Raw genomic sequence first — 15,748 nt, 5'->3', positions numbered from 1 at the left:
CAAGGCTGGCAGAGCTCTGGGAGTATTTGGACAACGCTGCCAGGGTGGGATTTTTGGGGTGTCTGGGCAGGGGTTGGATGCAGATCCTTGTGGTACCCCCCGCACTGTATTTTCTTTACAATGTTGGTAAACACCACCACTGGTACCACACTTTCAGAATTGCTCAGCTGCCGGGAAGAAATGGCATTAATGAAATAACCATACACCATGCCCTTGGGATCCTTTATCTGGGGTACTTCTAGAGCCTGTTCAAACAAAAGAGTGGTTTGGGGTTCTTTTTTTACCAAGAAAGCACCCAGTCCTTCCATCTGAGCAAATTTTGATTCATTCCATGATTCTGTGTTTTTGTGGTATCTCTTTTGTGACACACTCCTTGTGTGTGTTTTGAGGGAAAAGCCCCTTTGCCCACCACCACGAGCACCATCCCTGACATGATGAGCATCATATCTCCTCATCCTCCCTCATCCTTCCTCATCTCTCGTCATCCTTCCTCATCTCTCCTCATCTCTCCTCATCCTTCCTCATCTCCCCTCATCCTTTTCCAGCCCTTCTTTCTCCTCTATCTCTCACCTCTCTCCAAGCCCCTCATCCCCCTGCTCTCCTCTTCTCTTCCCAGCACTCCCTCATCCCACCCCGAGGCACCGTTCACCCCCTGAGGGACCCCGGCCCATCTCCAGCCGCCGGATCCCGCAGTTCCCTTTCTCCCGGCTGACATTTTAGATAAAATCCGTCAATAAACCCCAAGCCCTCCTCCAGCCTCTCCCTCCCGGCCCCGCGGCCCTGAGGGCCGTCCCTCTCTGCCCCTAGGGGGCGCACTGCCCCGGCGGCGCGCGCCGAGGGGGCGTGGCCCTCGCGGCGGCGGGCGGTGATTGGCGGGCGCGAGGCTATAAATAGGGGCGGACGGCGGGGGGACAAAGCAGAGAGCGCGGGACCGGCGGGCGGGCGGCGGCGAGTCCGCGGCTCTGCCTCCTCCACCGCGGCGGCTTTATTGTGTTTTTCGCATTATTTTTTTTTTACCTTTTCGCGAGGCGCCCGGGTATGGTTTGATTTTTTTTTTTTTTGGCTGGCTTTTTTTTTTTTTCTGTGTGGTTTTTTTTTTTTTTAATTTCCCACCCCCCCCCCCCCTCCCCTCCCCTCCTCCCCGTCTTCTGTTGTGACCGGGCGGAGGGACCAAGAGGAGATCAATGAAGGAAAGAAGAGCGAGCCAGAAGTTATCGAGCAAGGCTGTGATGGATCCCAACCAGAACGTGAAGTGCAAGATCGTGGTGGTGGGGGACAGCCAGTGCGGGAAGACGGCGCTGCTCCATGTCTTTGCCAAGGATTGCTTCCCCGAGGTGAGCGGGATGGGAGCGCGGTGGGAGCGGGCTGGGAGCGGGACGGGAGCGGGTTTAACCGTGCTCTGTCTCCCGGCAGAGCTACGTGCCCACCGTGTTCGAGAACTACACGGCCAGCTTCGAGATCGACACGCAGCGCATCGAGCTCAGCCTGTGGGACACCTCGGGTGAGCGCTCCCGTTCGCATCCCGGGAATTCGGGGAGACAAGGACTGGCGGGGGGGGGGGTAAAGGCAGGAGCCGGCGGTTCTGCGTGCCGGGCTGGCGGATTTTTGGATTGAAAAAACCGAAAAAAACTCAGTTATCCTTGTGTCTCCTTGGTTGAGGGTGTGGGCAAGGCTCCGGGTTTGTCAGCGTTGCGGGGGAATGTGTTCTCTCACCTGCCTGCGTGGAAGGAGGTTTTTTTGGGGAGCTCCTTCGGGGGTACCTCGGCTCCTGTGCGAGCGGAGCAGGGGGGAAAAGGTGTTCATGTGCTAATGGTGAATTATTTCAGCTCGCTCCGGAGCTCCTGGTGGCCTCCTGTTTTTGTTTTTTTTGTTTTTTTTTTTTTTTTTTTTTTTACAATATACAGCACTTTTTCTTCCTAGTGTTTTAGAGTCCTTAAAGCTATTAGAGAAAACCTCTAGAATTTCCCTCTGATTCTCTGGGATCCTTTCCCCCATCGGGGCTTTTCGTTCTGTGTTCTACCTGGAAGAAGAAAGCGGCTCAGATGCCTCAAAGGTTGTGGGGTTTGGTGTTTGGCTGGCTCCGCTCGCATGTTGAGACAGGAGCTCCTCTAGATCCGCCTGTCCTTGATAATTTGGATAATTGGGCTGCCCTTACAGCCGGGGGGGGTGAGGCAGCACCCCAAAATTGCTGCCTCAGTGCTGGAGAAAAGCGTGGGGAACTGAGGATGTCCAGGGGAAAAAATGACACGAGGAACCATTACCTGAGGTGTGGATCAACATCATCTGCGGAGCTGATGGGAAAAAAAAACAAAAAAACAAAAACCAAAAACCTGGAGGAACTTGGCAGAACACACAATCCCTGTCTTCCTCCGTGTAGATGGCTCGGTAATGCTGAATTTGGACCCGGCAGTTTCTCCTCAGTGTGACAGCAGTTCTTGTACCAGGAATGGAAATGTTAATCCCTGTTTAAAAGAGGAGTTTAGGCGGCGGGTTGGCTTCCCTCTTGCTGTTGAGGAAATTATTCCAAATTCTTGCAACACGATTGCTGGGAAAAGGCAGCCTCTGCCCACAACCGGTATCAGCTTTGCTCTGAGCTGATTTTTTTTTTTTTTTTTTTTTTTTCATCTTATGCCAAGTGAGACTTGCAGATTTCTGGACTATGTCTGGTTGGAGCTTTCATGCTGATTACTGAGCTGGCTGGACCTATGGAGCAAGGGCTTATTAAAAATTAATAGCTATTTTGGAAAATGTTATCTTTATTAAAATGCAAGCACGCACGCAGATGGGAAGGTTTGGAATCTGTTTGTCAAAGGCTGGAGACACCCATGGAGTGAAATATTCCCTAGCACTTCAAAGGACAAAAAGCAATGGAAGAAAAAACACCTGCCAGCCTTTTGTCCTCTGTCCTGGAACTCTGAGAAAATTGTGGTTGAGTCAGAAGCTTGTGATTTACCTGACATCCCAAAGTGAAGAGGAAATACTTGAAAAATCCAGTGCTTGGTTTTACAGAGTGGATCCTCTGGCTGTGGGACTCTGGATGAGGAATTTTGGCTCCAGGAACATCCCTTCTCACCCTCTGCAAAAAAAAACCAACCCTACCCATTAACCCAGAGCAAAATCACAGCAGCAGATAAGAGACAGCAGAAGATAAGGGAGTGTTTTAGCCTTATCTGAAAGTCTTGGTAATTTAATTTTTACAAGTCTTTGTCCTGGTCCTCTACTGAGTTAGAAGAGATGTCTGAATGGCATCTTTAAAGGAGGACTAAATCTAATTAACTTTAAAAATATGGCTGATCATTGCAACACGGGGGAGGTGATGGCTGCAGTTTTTGTGGTGCTTTAGTATCTCTTGGGAGGAGGAAAAAGATGCTCTTTAATTGAGTTTATTGCAGGATGCTGCAGGTACTTCCAAGGTGACTCAATCAGTATTTTCTCTTCATCTTTAACTCTTTTTTTTTTTTTTTTCTCCCTAAACTTGGGAGCATTTCACAGCCTTGCCACCTAGTCTCTTGAATTAAAATTGATAACTGGGTTTTGCAGTGGATCCATTGGAAGGATGTACTGCCACTTCCAACTCTTTTTTTTTTTTTTTCGGATTTTTCTCACTGAGAAAAATCAGAGAAGCTGTGTGCATTGGTTAAAACAGGTTGAGAACAGGCCCTGCTGCCACAGTTTTGGTTTATAATTCTTTATATACCAACAGTAACAACTTGTTTTTACGCGAGAGCTTTTTAGGTGTCATGCAACTGGTAGAAAATTTTAAATTCACTGGGGAGTTGTTGTTGTTGTTGTTGCATCTTGGATTCGCCCATAGGAATATGGGACAAGTAAGAGTGGAATGGAACGGGAAGGTTCATTATTCAAATTGTTTGCTGGTGCTGTCTAGTTCTGCAAGTCATTAGAAGGATTTAAATCAGCCACGGCGTTAAGGGAAGCACTTGCCAAGTTGAATTTCAATGGGGTTTGGGGCTAGCAGCCCTCTCTCAAAGCAGGAATGTCTGGTTGCAATCTCACTGCACCATAAATTACTGTGCTCTGTGGTAACATGTGGCAGTCCTGAGCTGCTGGGGAGCTCTGTGCCTGCTGCGTGAGGTGCAATATTTAAAGTTTCTCCAGGTTAAAGCTTCGTCTTGTACTTTTAGGGCCACTGTGAAGCAGGAAAAAAAAAGAAAATCAGTGTTAGTTGCCTTTATCTACCATATAATCTGCATTTATCAGGGTTTTTGGGCTGCTTTCATATTTCTATTTCTTGCTGGGACAACAGCAGCTGTGGCTTAGAAATGCCATTAATTAGGTGTACATACTTGTGTCTCCCTAAAATGCATTTTAGGGGTTTTATTTATTGCTTGAACTGTGGCTACTCCAATAAAATAATTCTCAACAGGGCCAGAAATACTTACAAGTGCTGGAGATTAGCAAGTAATTAAATCCAGAAGGGCCTTGGAGCTGTGAGTCGAGTCAGCTCTGCTGTGATTTTTGACTGTGTACAGAGTCCTCAGCGTCCATAAAGAAACAGAAATTAATTGGAAAGTTTTGTGCTGAAACCTTTGAGGAGAAAGCTGAAACTTGGAGGAATTAAAGTTGCTAATTCCCCCAAATTCCCTGGCAAAGTAAGGATTGCAAAGGAGAAAAAGTCCAGTTGCTGTCTTTGCCTCCCAGTTCTCTTGGCAGCTCAGCTGTGTTGAGTTCTGTGATTTTCCTGTTTTTAATTGCCCACCTTAGCAGGGCTTTGTTATTACTTTTACAGGGGAATTAATTAGCATCGATACCAGGGAATGCCAAGTGCCCTCCCAAAGTTTTCCTTTGGAGGTGTGATCGCACAAAAAGCTGGGAATATTTTGATACCTCTGGAGATAACCTGCAAAAAAAAAAAAAAACCACACAAAAAACCGAGGTGAAAATGCAATCCCAGGGGTTTATTTGGGTTAGATTTTTTTTTTTAATTTAATTTTTTTAATTTTTTTTTTTTTTTGGAAGGAGGAAAACGATCAGCCCTGAATGAGCTCCTTGGAGCAGCCAGTGTTTGCTGTGTTTTCTGTGATAATTAGTGAGCCCAAGGGTTTGGGAGTGAGAATGCTGCTGTTCATCTGTTGTTCTTTCACTTGACTGGGCTCCAAAAGGCTCCAAAGCCTAATTCCTGGTGGCTGCTTGCTGGTGTGGAAATAAAAAAGTCTTGCCTGTTATTGAACCCTCCTGGCCTCAGGATGTGGAGCCTGAACCCTCCTGGTGCCTTTGGGTCTTCCAGCCAAACACCTCTCCCTGATCCAGCACCTTCAAGCAGTGCTAAACCACCCCAAAATTCAATATTCTTCAACTTGTAATGATGTAATTCTGTTCTTTATTAAGATAGCAATATTTAAACCTAAGCTTGGCATCCCCCTGTAGGCCGGGGAGGGGTTTTATTTCAGTCTAAAAGCTGAATTTCTGTCGGACTCTGCATGAAACATAAGGTTTCAAAAGCAGATCATCCTTAACGCTGTAAGTCTTTTTGGCTGAAATTACTGAAGCTGCCAAACAAATTTAGGGAAAAAAAAAAAAAAACACAAAAGGAGGGTTGCAGCTGGAATAAATGTCCAGCACAAAAGAAAATGAACTACAGCCTTATCAGCAGCTCCTTGATAAAACTGCAAAACCACCCATGTTGTCCTTGCCAAAAATGTTTTATTTTGCAGGACCAGAATCCCAAACACAAATAGGCTTTTTTTTTTTTTTTCTCTCCCCACAAATACCATGGCTCCAGTTCCACATTCTCCTTCTGTTTTCGAGGGTTGGCACGGCTTCAAAATCTGCAAAAAGGGAACATGAGAAAGAAGGGAGCAGCCTGGCTGGGCTGTGCTGTGCTGGAGTTGTCTGTTCAGACTTGAGTGAGCCTCATTCCTGACATTCCTGCCTTCTGAGGGTTTCTCTGGGCACAGGGATGGAAATGCCAGCTTGAATAGGCCTGCACAGTGAGGGCTGCAGCCCCCCTCTATTTGCACAGGAATAAAGCTTTGGTTATAAACCAGAGCAGGAGATTTCCCTTTGTGGATCCTGCAGCTCCAGAGGAGTTGAAAATGGGCTCTGTTTGTTCTGCAATGCACCAGCCTGGAGGGGAAAAAAAAAACAAACCTGGGGAATATCACTCCTAAACTTGCTAAAAGTGCTTTTATTCCAGTCAGCGACTGAAATAGAGATTCAGAGAGAGAGTAGAGGGGGGGGGGGAAAGCAAAACTTTGCAAGCAAAGCAGCTGCAGAGGCTGGAGGTGAGGACTGTGTGTGTACATAAATACATCTCCTGGACATATATGGGATCCCTGGAGCTGCTGAGTGAGCCCAGAGGTATTTGTGTGAGGAATGAGTTTCTGGGTGAGGCATTGCTGAGACTCCTTCCTAGCCAGAAACCATTAAGGATTTCCCTCAGTCCTGCCCTGGCTTGCTGGAGCTCAGGGTGATGTTGGGCAGTGCTTTGGTGGCTCCTGGTGGGCATCCACGTGACCCTTGGTGGCATCCAGGGGGCTCTTGGTGGCACCTTGGTGGCTCACAGGCAGCTTGTGGTGGCACTGAGGTGGCTCTTGGTGTCTCCCAGGTGGCCCTTGGTGGCTCCCGGGTGGCTCCCGGGTGGCCCTTGGTGGCTCCCGGGTGGCCCTTGGTGGCTCCCGGGCGGCCCTTGGTGGCTCCCGGGTGGCTCCCAGGTGGCCCTTGGTGGCTCCCGGGTGGCTCCCAGGTGACTCTTGGTGGCTCCGGGCGGCACTGGGCTGCTGCAGTGGTGCTGCTGGAGATGGCTGCAGTGTCATTAGCAGTGGGAGATGTCAGGAGTGCACTCTGGTCACCTGGCTGGGATTTATCTGTTCCCGAGGTGCCGCTTGTGCTGAATTCCCGACGTGGGGCGTGAGGAGCTTTTTGTGACAGCTGCCTCCCTGTCAGGGTGACATCGTTTACGGAGACGAGCGCCGGAACGAAATCCTTTTCCTTCACCAAATTACCTTCTGCTTCCTACTTTGGTAACCTTCAGTCCCCGTGTGCCAGGTCCTCCTTTCAAAACCAGCGTTCCTGGGATTCCTGCCTCCTTCACACCGTTCCCTTGTGCGGCAGCCCGGGCTGTCTGTCAGGGAAAAACTTGAGGAATTCCTCTAATCCAGTTCAGAACCAGACACCTTACAGCCAGTTAGTTCTGGAGAGCTGGGGAATTGCTGGGATAACGAGCTGATAACCCCCAGAACTCCCGAAAACTGGGTTCTTGTGCTGGTGTTAGAGTTCTGCTGTGGTTTAGGATTTTTGCGTGGGGAAAACGCAGAAATAAGGATGTACAGTAGCCCCAGGCCCTTGCCCTTTTGGGCCACTGAGCTGGTTTAAATGCCCTTTTAAATGCATTAAAAATGTATTTTCCTCGGGAAGTGAAGCTCAGCACAGTTGAGTCCAAACCTAATGGTGGGTGGGTAACTGCAACTTCTGAGAAAAAACAAAGATTTTTTTATTTTATTTTTTTTTTTTTTTTTTTTTTGTTTTATTTTCGCCTCCAACCTGTTGCCACATTCTCCAGATGCTTAAAAAGCAATTTTTAAACTCTGGACAGAATTTAACTCTTCACGCCGTGATTGTTGTTAAGGAAAAACAGAAAACCCCTTCACAGGCCTGCAAGTAAATCAAGCACAAAGAGCAGCACTGTACCTACATCTGTTCCCCCAGATTACTAAATTAGCTTTGATCTTGTTGATAAAAATCTGGTTTATGGGCTAAACATAAACATTTATTGCAAGCTTTATTGGCTTACAGATTAATGAGGCTTTTTGTGACAGATAACTTGCGTGCCTGCCTACAGGATGGGGATTTTTTTTTTTTCCCCTGCTGGAAATCTGTTTCCTGCAACAAGTTCTTTAATTTGAAGCAAGAGTTTCTTCTAAACATTGCCAACGTGACAACTAAAGATGCTTTTATTTTTTTTTTTTTTTTTTGCACTCGGAGCTGTTTGTTTTAAATTAACTATTAGACAAATCAAAAATGAGGGATTTAAAATCTGCTTTAGAAAAAAAAAAAGGGCCTTTTTTTTGGAGTTCAAGGATTTGTTTCCCCTCGTGGGTTAATGCCTTAAACTTGGGCTGACCCCATTTCCCCTCTCCTTGGGAGCATCCCGAGGTTTTGGTGGGTGATGGATGGCTGGGGGGGGGTTGTCACTGAGAGCCTCTCTGGGCTTTCTGAGTGGCTGCAGGAAGAGGAAAAGAGCAATTAATGAATTATTGTTTGTTTTCCCTGCAGGGTCTCCTTATTACGACAACGTCCGCCCTCTCTCCTACCCGGACTCGGATGCTGTCCTGATCTGCTTTGACATCAGTCGGCCAGAAACCCTGGACAGTGTCCTAAAAAAGGCAAGTGTTTGAGCAAGCCCTGAGCACAGAGCTCTGCTGGAGGAAAAAAAAAAAAATCTTGAAATCCCTTCGGTGGTGCTGTTCCTACACTGGAAATTCTCATTTTTAATGGAGCGGTGACGGGAGGTCGTTTGTTTGGAAGGGGGGTGGATGTTAATTGAAAGGAAAATCTCGTTAATGAAAGGGAATTCTCATTCCTCAGCCCTGAGACAGCAAGGAATTGTTGAGGGTGGTGTGAGGTGCTGTAAGAAATTGTCTCTCACGTGTTCCTGTAAGGATTGGGAAACTTTGCTGGGTTGTAGGGATGGCTAAAAAAAAAAAAAAAAAAAGAATTGTCTGCCAAGTGTTTGGACTTCTGCCATGGCCTTACATAATTTGTGAACCAGTGACAGACGCCTCTGGAAGCCACCAGCAGAGCTTGCAGTGACACAGAAATGCAGCCCTGCCCCAAAGCCTCCATGAGATCACTGGTGTCACCCTTCCCATGAGCTCAGGCACGGAATTTCCATAATCCAGCTCTGTGTTTGCAAGGTGGTCCTGGGCCTCTCCTTGGCTGCTGAGCATGACTCAACTTCACAGTGGTTTTGGGGCTTTTAATGAACTGAAATTCCTTTTTTTTTTTTTTTTTTTCATCTGAGGCTGGGGCCAGTGATTCTTGTCTCACTGGGATGAAGTGCCTTACAATGCTCTGAATAGCCTAAAAAAAAAAAACAAAACCTCAAAACTATTCTCTCTGTGTCAAAAAGCATCCAGAACTGTGGGTTTTCTGCTAGTTCTGGCTAGTTAATTCTACAAGAGATTTTTTTTCTTTATATGCTTCAAAACCCAAATTCTGTCCCTGCTAATTCTGGCTAGTTAATTCTGCAAGAGATTTTTCTTGATGTTTTTCAAAACCCAAATTCTGTCCCTGTTAATTCTGGCTAGTTAATTCTGCAAGAGATTTTTCTTGATGTTTTTCAAAACCCAAATTCTGTCCCTGCTAATTCTGGCTAGTTAATTCTGCAAGAGATTTTTTTTTTTTTCCTTGATATGCCCAAATTACAGCCTTAAATTTTAGGGAGTGTAATCTCTTTTGGATCATGGGTGGAACCAAATGAATTTATGAAGTTCTGGGATGGATCTGTGATGTTTTAGGTGTGAGAATGGAGCAGTGAAGCCACATTCAGCCCTGCTGATGCTGTGGCTGTGAAGGTGGGGACAGCATTTCTGCACCTGGCTGGGAATGGGTGTGAGAAACAGCAGCTCTGCAAAGCTTTGCTCGTGTGGGTAAAAAATCTCAGCTCACTCCCTGCTGATCAGCAAGAGAGTGGAATTCATGAGTGTGTGAGATGGGAAGATTTCATATTTCATCCTTGACCAACATCTGCCGGAGCTGGCGCCTTCAAAAATCACCTCGAAGGCAGACCTGACCATTACATTAAAACAAAAAAAAAAACAAACCAAAAAAAAAAAGACAAATCAGTGTGAGACATCAGAGCTGATTAAACTTAACTCCCAATTTTCCAGTGGAAAGGGGAAATCCAGGAGTTCTGCCCCAACACCAAGATGCTCCTGGTGGGATGCAAGTCGGATCTGCGCACCGATGTCAGCACGCTGGTGGAGCTCTCCAACCACAGGCAGACCCCCGTGTCCTATGACCAGGTAGGTGTTGGGGAAAATGGAACAGGAAAACCTTACAAATATCATTACCTGGCAAAAGATTTTGAGAAATACAGAAACTGTAAGCGAGATTGAAAGGAAAGCAATCTTTGAGATATCAAACCTTAGTTCCTGAACAGCTAAAAAACAGCAGTGTGGGCAGCTGAATGTAATCCCTTCTTAATTAAACAATTCCATCTGCTTACAAAGTCCAAGGGTCAAAAAAAAAAAAAAAAAAAAAAAACCAACAAAACCTACTAACTTGACAAAAAAAAAAAAAATCCAGAAAGTTTTTCAAGTTTAAAATGTAACACGGTATAGTAATGTAATAATTCTTATAAGGTGTATGTAAGTGCTGTAGGATTTGTATCCTGTGTTGAATTAGTTAATGAAAATTGGAATATTCAACACAAAAAAGAATTTATTTTAATTGTAATGAAAACCTCACTCTTGTACCTCTTACTTTTTACTCTCTTACCCTTCCTTTTACTGTTATTCTTACTCTTCCTCTCTTATTCTTTCAGGCCTGCTCCAAGCAGGGCCCTTAGACCCACAATAATAAACAATTAACAATAAACCACAAATTTCAGTAAACCAAAAATTCCAAAGCCTAACTTTAAAAATCTGTCATCCCCATCTATCCCCACCGTCACTCCTACAGGTAGGGGACACCTCCTTTTATTTTTATTTTTTATTTTTTTGGTCCTTCAGGAGGGAAGATAAGTCCTGGTTTTATATCCCTGGAACCCTCACTGTGACCAACTTTTCCCTCTCAGGGTCACCTGAAACTCAGATTTGCACCTCTGGTGTGGGTGGAGGTGGGTTTGAAAACTGATTAGGATTACAGGAAATCCTGCAGCTCCATGATATATCATAAAATCATCCCTTTAAACATCATCAGTTGCTGTCTTTTCGCTCACAAATGGCGTTTTTAGGTGAGTTGTAAAAAAAAAAAAAAAAAAAAAAAAAACAAAAACTTCCTGCTTTTCTGTGCCTGCACACACCAAAAACGTAACTAAAATATGACACATCTTGTTTATTCAGTGACAAATTGGTGAAATTGCTTTCTGCAGGCTTCAGATCCACATGTTGTTTGACTTTAGAATCATGACATTATGTCCTGGAATATAACTTGTCCCCAGTTCCTTTAAAAAAAAAAAAATAAAAAAATAAAAAACCACCTTGTCCCTCCTCCTGAAGGTGCAGCAAATCCCGAAGGCATCTTAATTCCTGAGGAGCTCTTTGCTTTTAGAGAAGGGAGAAGTTTGGAGGGCAGGAATTGGGGGAGAGGGAAAGGAATCAGGTCATGGGAGGAGAGGGCAGGGAAGCAGCTGTGAGCTGAGCTTGCTGCATTGCTCACCCCTGTGATCACTGGGGCAGTGAATCACCCTGCTGTGCCACATCCACCCTGTGGGAGGGACAGGGACACCCCCAGAGTCACCTCAGTGACTTCAGCAACCGCTTGGGGACGAGGGTGATGGTTTTGGGATGGTTTTTTGTCCCTCCTGTTTTACAAACCAGCAGCTCCTGATGTGGGGTTATTAAGGATGGAAAACGGCAGGACTTCAGTAAAATCGAGGGTTTTTTTTTCCATGAGAGTGATCAAAAATCTACTGGCAGGTGGATTTTCCCCTACCCCAGATTCCCAGCTCAGCCTTTACCCCTGAGGAGCAGTGTTGGGAAAGATGGGACAGGAAAACCTTATCAGTGTCATTGCCTGGCAAAAGATTTGGAGAATACGGGAACTTTAACAAGGTGAAAACGAGAGCAGTCTTTGAGATCCCAAACCTCAGTTACTGAACAGCTAAAAAACAGCAGTGTGGGCAGCTGAAAGTCATTCCCTTTTGATTAAACCTTTGGTTTTTTGCTGTCAGACAGCTCCAGGGTCAGAGCAGACCCTGCCAGCCTGGCAGAAGGGTCCACAGAGGAGTTTTGAGGGTTTGAAACGTAACACAGCGTGGCAGTGCAATGATTCTTACAGGCTGTGTGTGAATGCTGTAGGATTTGGGTCTGGTATTAGATTGGTCAGTGAAAATGGGAATATTCAGCACAGATTTATTGTACTGGAATGGGAACCTCGCTCTCTTACTATTGCTCTTTCTTTTACTATTGCTCTTTTACTATTGCTCTTTTACTATTGCTCTTTTACTATTGCTCTTTTACTATTGCTCTTTTACTATTGCTCTTTTACTATTGCTCTTTTACTATTGCTCTTTTACTATTGCTCTTTTACTATTGCTCTTTTACTATTGCTCTTTTACTATTGCTCTTTTACTATTGCTCTTTTACTATTGCTCTTGCTTTCCCTCTTGCTCTTCCTCCTCTTCTCCCCCTTCCTCTCCTGCTCTCTGGTGCCTGCTCCGAGCTGTGCCTGGCAGCTCCCAGCAGGTCCCTTGCCCCCACTCCCTTTGCAATAAACCCCAAATTCCAACACCTGGAATGGTTTCAGGGATCTCTCGTCTCTGTCCCCACCGTCCTCCTACAGAGCAGGACTCAGCAGAACACAAAATCTGCTCCTGAAATCCCCTTTCCTGGCCGAGCCAGGATGGAATCAGAGCTTTCCCACTGCTCTGAGCTCCAGCAGGAAGCACTGGGAGGGGAAGGACAGGCTTGGTGACACCCTGCTCCAGCCTCCCAGCTCAGGCAGCTCCACCTGAGCAAACATTTGGGAGGCTCAGCTCAGTGGGAGTGAGATGTTGGATGTGGGGAGGGCTGGTCCTGCCAGCTGCTGCTGCTGCCTTATCAGCCTTGATAAGGGAGCTGCATCACTGGAGTGCCCAGGGATTGGTGCCAGCAGCCAGGAGGGACTGATGGGCTTGGGGTTGGTAGTTTAGTAAAGATTCATCCCTCAGAAATCAAATTCTCCCTGTTCTCCCTGTCTTTTTTTTTTTTTTTTTTTTTTTTTTTTTTTTTTTGCTATTTCACATAATGCTCTATTGTGTTCCAGTAGCAAAATCAAGGTTGTGGGTAAAAGAGTCATCCCTCAGATACCAAATTCCCCTGGAACAACTCCTGCTTTTTCACATAATGCTGTGTTGTGCTCCAGTAACAAATTCCACCACGGGACACTGGGCTGTTGTCATCTGTCACGTGTTGGGTTGTTTGCCTTGTGCTGCTGACCAAATATCCCTGCTTTGACTTCTTAAAATCACAAAAGAAGGGCTCCTACATCCCCTCGTGTTCCTGTTCCCTTTTTTTCCCTGGCTGGAAGTTGATAGAATTATCCCAGAGCACATTCCCTAAGAACTTTTCCCTCTTCCTGCAGCTCTAACAGGGCTCTGCTCCAGGTCAGGGCAGCTGCTTGTTCCTTAAGGCACAGAAATTTCTCTTTGGAGATTTCAGTATGGAGACTGCCAGATTTTCCAGGAAATTCCCACATCCAATAAAAGGCTGAAAAAGCCTCACTCAGACTCTTCAGGCTTTTTACAGTTATTTATTTAAAGTATTTTATATAAAACCTGGGACACTTGTTCATTGGACATTGCTCTGCTAATTTTCCCAAATTAGCTTCGGAATTTCCAGGGAAACGGCGCAGAGCTGGAATAGTGAGGATTGCTGAAGATTTTACACAACTCTGTATTGATCACATGTTTTGTTTTTTTTCCTCTCAGGATGCAAATATGGCCAATTTTTTTTTTTTTTTTTCCCCAAAATGGGCTCCTACAACCTCTCATACCCTTTTCCCCTTTTCCCTTTTCTTCCCTGGCTGGAAGTTGGTAGAATTATCCCAGAGCACATTTCCCTAAGAACTTTTCCCTCTTCCTGCAGCTCTAACAGGGCTCTGCTCCAGGTCAGGGTAGCTGCTTGTTCCTTAAGGCACAGAAATTTCTCTCAGTCTGGAAACTACCAGATTTTCCAGGAAATTCCCAGATCCAGGAAAAGGGATCCCTCATTCAGTTTTTTTATAGTTATTTGTCTGGAATCACTGAGCTGCTCTTCTCCCCCAAATTATATTTATCAGCACAGCAGATAATGCTTGGACACTTGCTCTGTTAATTTTCCCAAATGAGCTTGGGGTTTTCCAGGGAAACGGCGCAGAGCTGGAATAGTGAGGATTGCTGAAGATTTTGCACAACTCTATATTGATCACATGTTTTTTTTTGTTTTTTTTTTTCCCCCTCAGGGTGCAAATATGGCCAAACAGATTGGAGCAGCCACATACATCGAATGCTCAGCCTTGCAGTCAGAAAACAGTGTCAGAGACATTTTTCACGTCGCCACCCTGGCGTGTGTGAACAAAACAAACAAAAACGTGAAAAGAAACAAATCTCAGAGGGCCACAAAGAGAATTTCACACATGCCTGGCAGGCCAGAACTGTCCACAGTGGCCACGGACTTGAGAAAGGACAAAGCCAAGAGTTGCACGGTGATGTGAAGGAGCTGGGATTCCCTGGAGGAGGAGGAGGAGGAGGAGGAAGATCCAGGAGGGGTTTGGAGCTCAATGAAGTCACAGCCACAGGGTGTTTGAGGGATTTGCCAGTGTTTTCATGGAGGCTTCTCCTGTTGTGTGAGACTGTACTGAAGGACTGAGCAGCAGGAGGAAGAGGCTCTGAGAGACGCGGCGTCAGGAATTTCTGTTGGAAAACAATGCCAAAAATAAATTTAAAAAAAATAATAATAATAAAAGGGAAAAATGTTTGAATGTGCTGAGAGAAGAGAGAATGGTTGGGAAAATAACCCTGCAAAGGAGAGGTGTCGTGGACAGTGGATGTTTCTTTTGTGCTCTGCTCCTGGATGCTACCACTTTGATTTCATTCAAATAATACTTTAATGGGATTTTTTTTTTTTTAATGAAGACATTATTAATACGCCCTTCTCATTAAGGAACTATCCCCGTGACCTTAGAGTTGGTTTTCCAAAGGATTTGATCTCTTTTTTTAATTTTTTTTAAGTAGCTGAGTGTGAAAATGGAGAGGATACCTAGGCCTGTGTGTCACCTAGAGGGAAAAAAAAAAATAAAAATTATTGGAGAAGTCTGGAGTTTCCTGATCCACGGCGGAGGATGAAGACAAATGTTTGAGGATTCCCAGAATTTCCGTGGAGATGAGATGGATCAGATTTTGGGGGGTGGGAGGGGCAGCAGCCCTGCAGGTTCCTCGTTGTGGTTGTGGTGTGGAAATGGTGCCCAGTCCTGGTGTTCTGTGTGCTCTAGGTTCACGTGGGGAGGTGCTGAGAGAGATCCTGATGGCAAATAATCCATGGTTTTCCAGCCCTGACCGTTCCTTAAGCCTTACTGCCCACCTGGGGAAGCCCTCCCCCCCAAAAAAAACAAAGAACCAAGAAAAAAAAAAAACAAACCAACTCCCTTTTGGGCTTTTCTCCCAGGAGCTGGGGAGGAGCCCAGTGGATCCCACAGAAAATGCTGTTCTGGGATGTGGTTCACTGCAAAAGAAAAGAAAAAAAAAAAACAAAAATACCCCTCAAAAACCTGCAAATGAGCCAGCAGAGCCTTTTTGTGATGCTCCTCATTCTGGGGAGGAAATGGGGTTTTGAAGAACTGTGAGGCCTTAAGGGATCCCCAGTGGGAACTGGATCCTGCCTTTAGTTTTAGGATTAACACAAAATCCACAAATTCCAGCCCCCAATCCTGAAATGGGATGAGCTGGTTCACTCCAATCTTTTTTTTTTTTTTTTTTTTTTTCCCCCTGATGTTGTTACACTGAATTAAATCAGCCTTTTTTTTTTCCCCCCCCTATGGTTTGCAGCTCCTCCTGAGCCACCAAACTTCTCCCAAAGGAAGGAGACAAAAGCTCTGAGCAGGCTGGTTT

At 45.5% G+C, this 15,748-nt stretch overlaps 1 protein-coding gene across 1 annotated transcript; it reads left to right on the top strand.

Moving 5' to 3' along the window:
• The first annotated feature begins 1,094 nt into the window (after positions 1–1,094).
• Positions 1,095–14,384, top strand: RND3 (Rho family GTPase 3). Its single transcript, XM_062498274.1, has 5 exons — positions 1,095–1,334; positions 1,414–1,501; positions 8,233–8,342; positions 9,849–9,983; positions 14,104–14,384. Exons 1-5 carry the CDS (start codon positions 1,185–1,187, stop codon positions 14,353–14,355), a joined length of 735 nt encoding a protein of 244 aa, XP_062354258.1. The 5' UTR covers positions 1,095–1,184; the 3' UTR covers positions 14,356–14,384.
• The last annotated feature ends 1,364 nt before the right edge of the window (positions 14,385–15,748 follow it).

This window comes from Cinclus cinclus, chromosome 9 (assembly GCF_963662255.1).
Source record: "Cinclus cinclus chromosome 9, bCinCin1.1, whole genome shotgun sequence".
NCBI lineage: Eukaryota > Metazoa > Chordata > Aves > Passeriformes > Cinclidae > Cinclus > Cinclus cinclus.
Note: the sequence above shows the minus strand (reverse complement) of the source record. Positions and strands in the feature narration are given on the sequence as shown.

What these genes read in the sequence shown, in the direction of transcription:
- RND3 (XM_062498274.1), top strand. Translation starts at nt 1,185, where the DNA reads ATGAAGGAAAGAAGAGCGAGCCAGAAGTTATCGAGCAAGGCTGTGATG. An exon ending in TGGACAGTGTCCTAAAAAAG is followed by an intron (nt 8,343 to 9,848) that starts GCAAGTGTTTGA and finishes CCAATTTTCCAG; the next exon opens with TGGAAAGGGGAAATCCAGGA. An exon ending in CCCCCGTGTCCTATGACCAG is followed by an intron (nt 9,984 to 14,103) that starts GTAGGTGTTGGG and finishes TTTCCCCCTCAG; the next exon opens with GGTGCAAATATGGCCAAACA.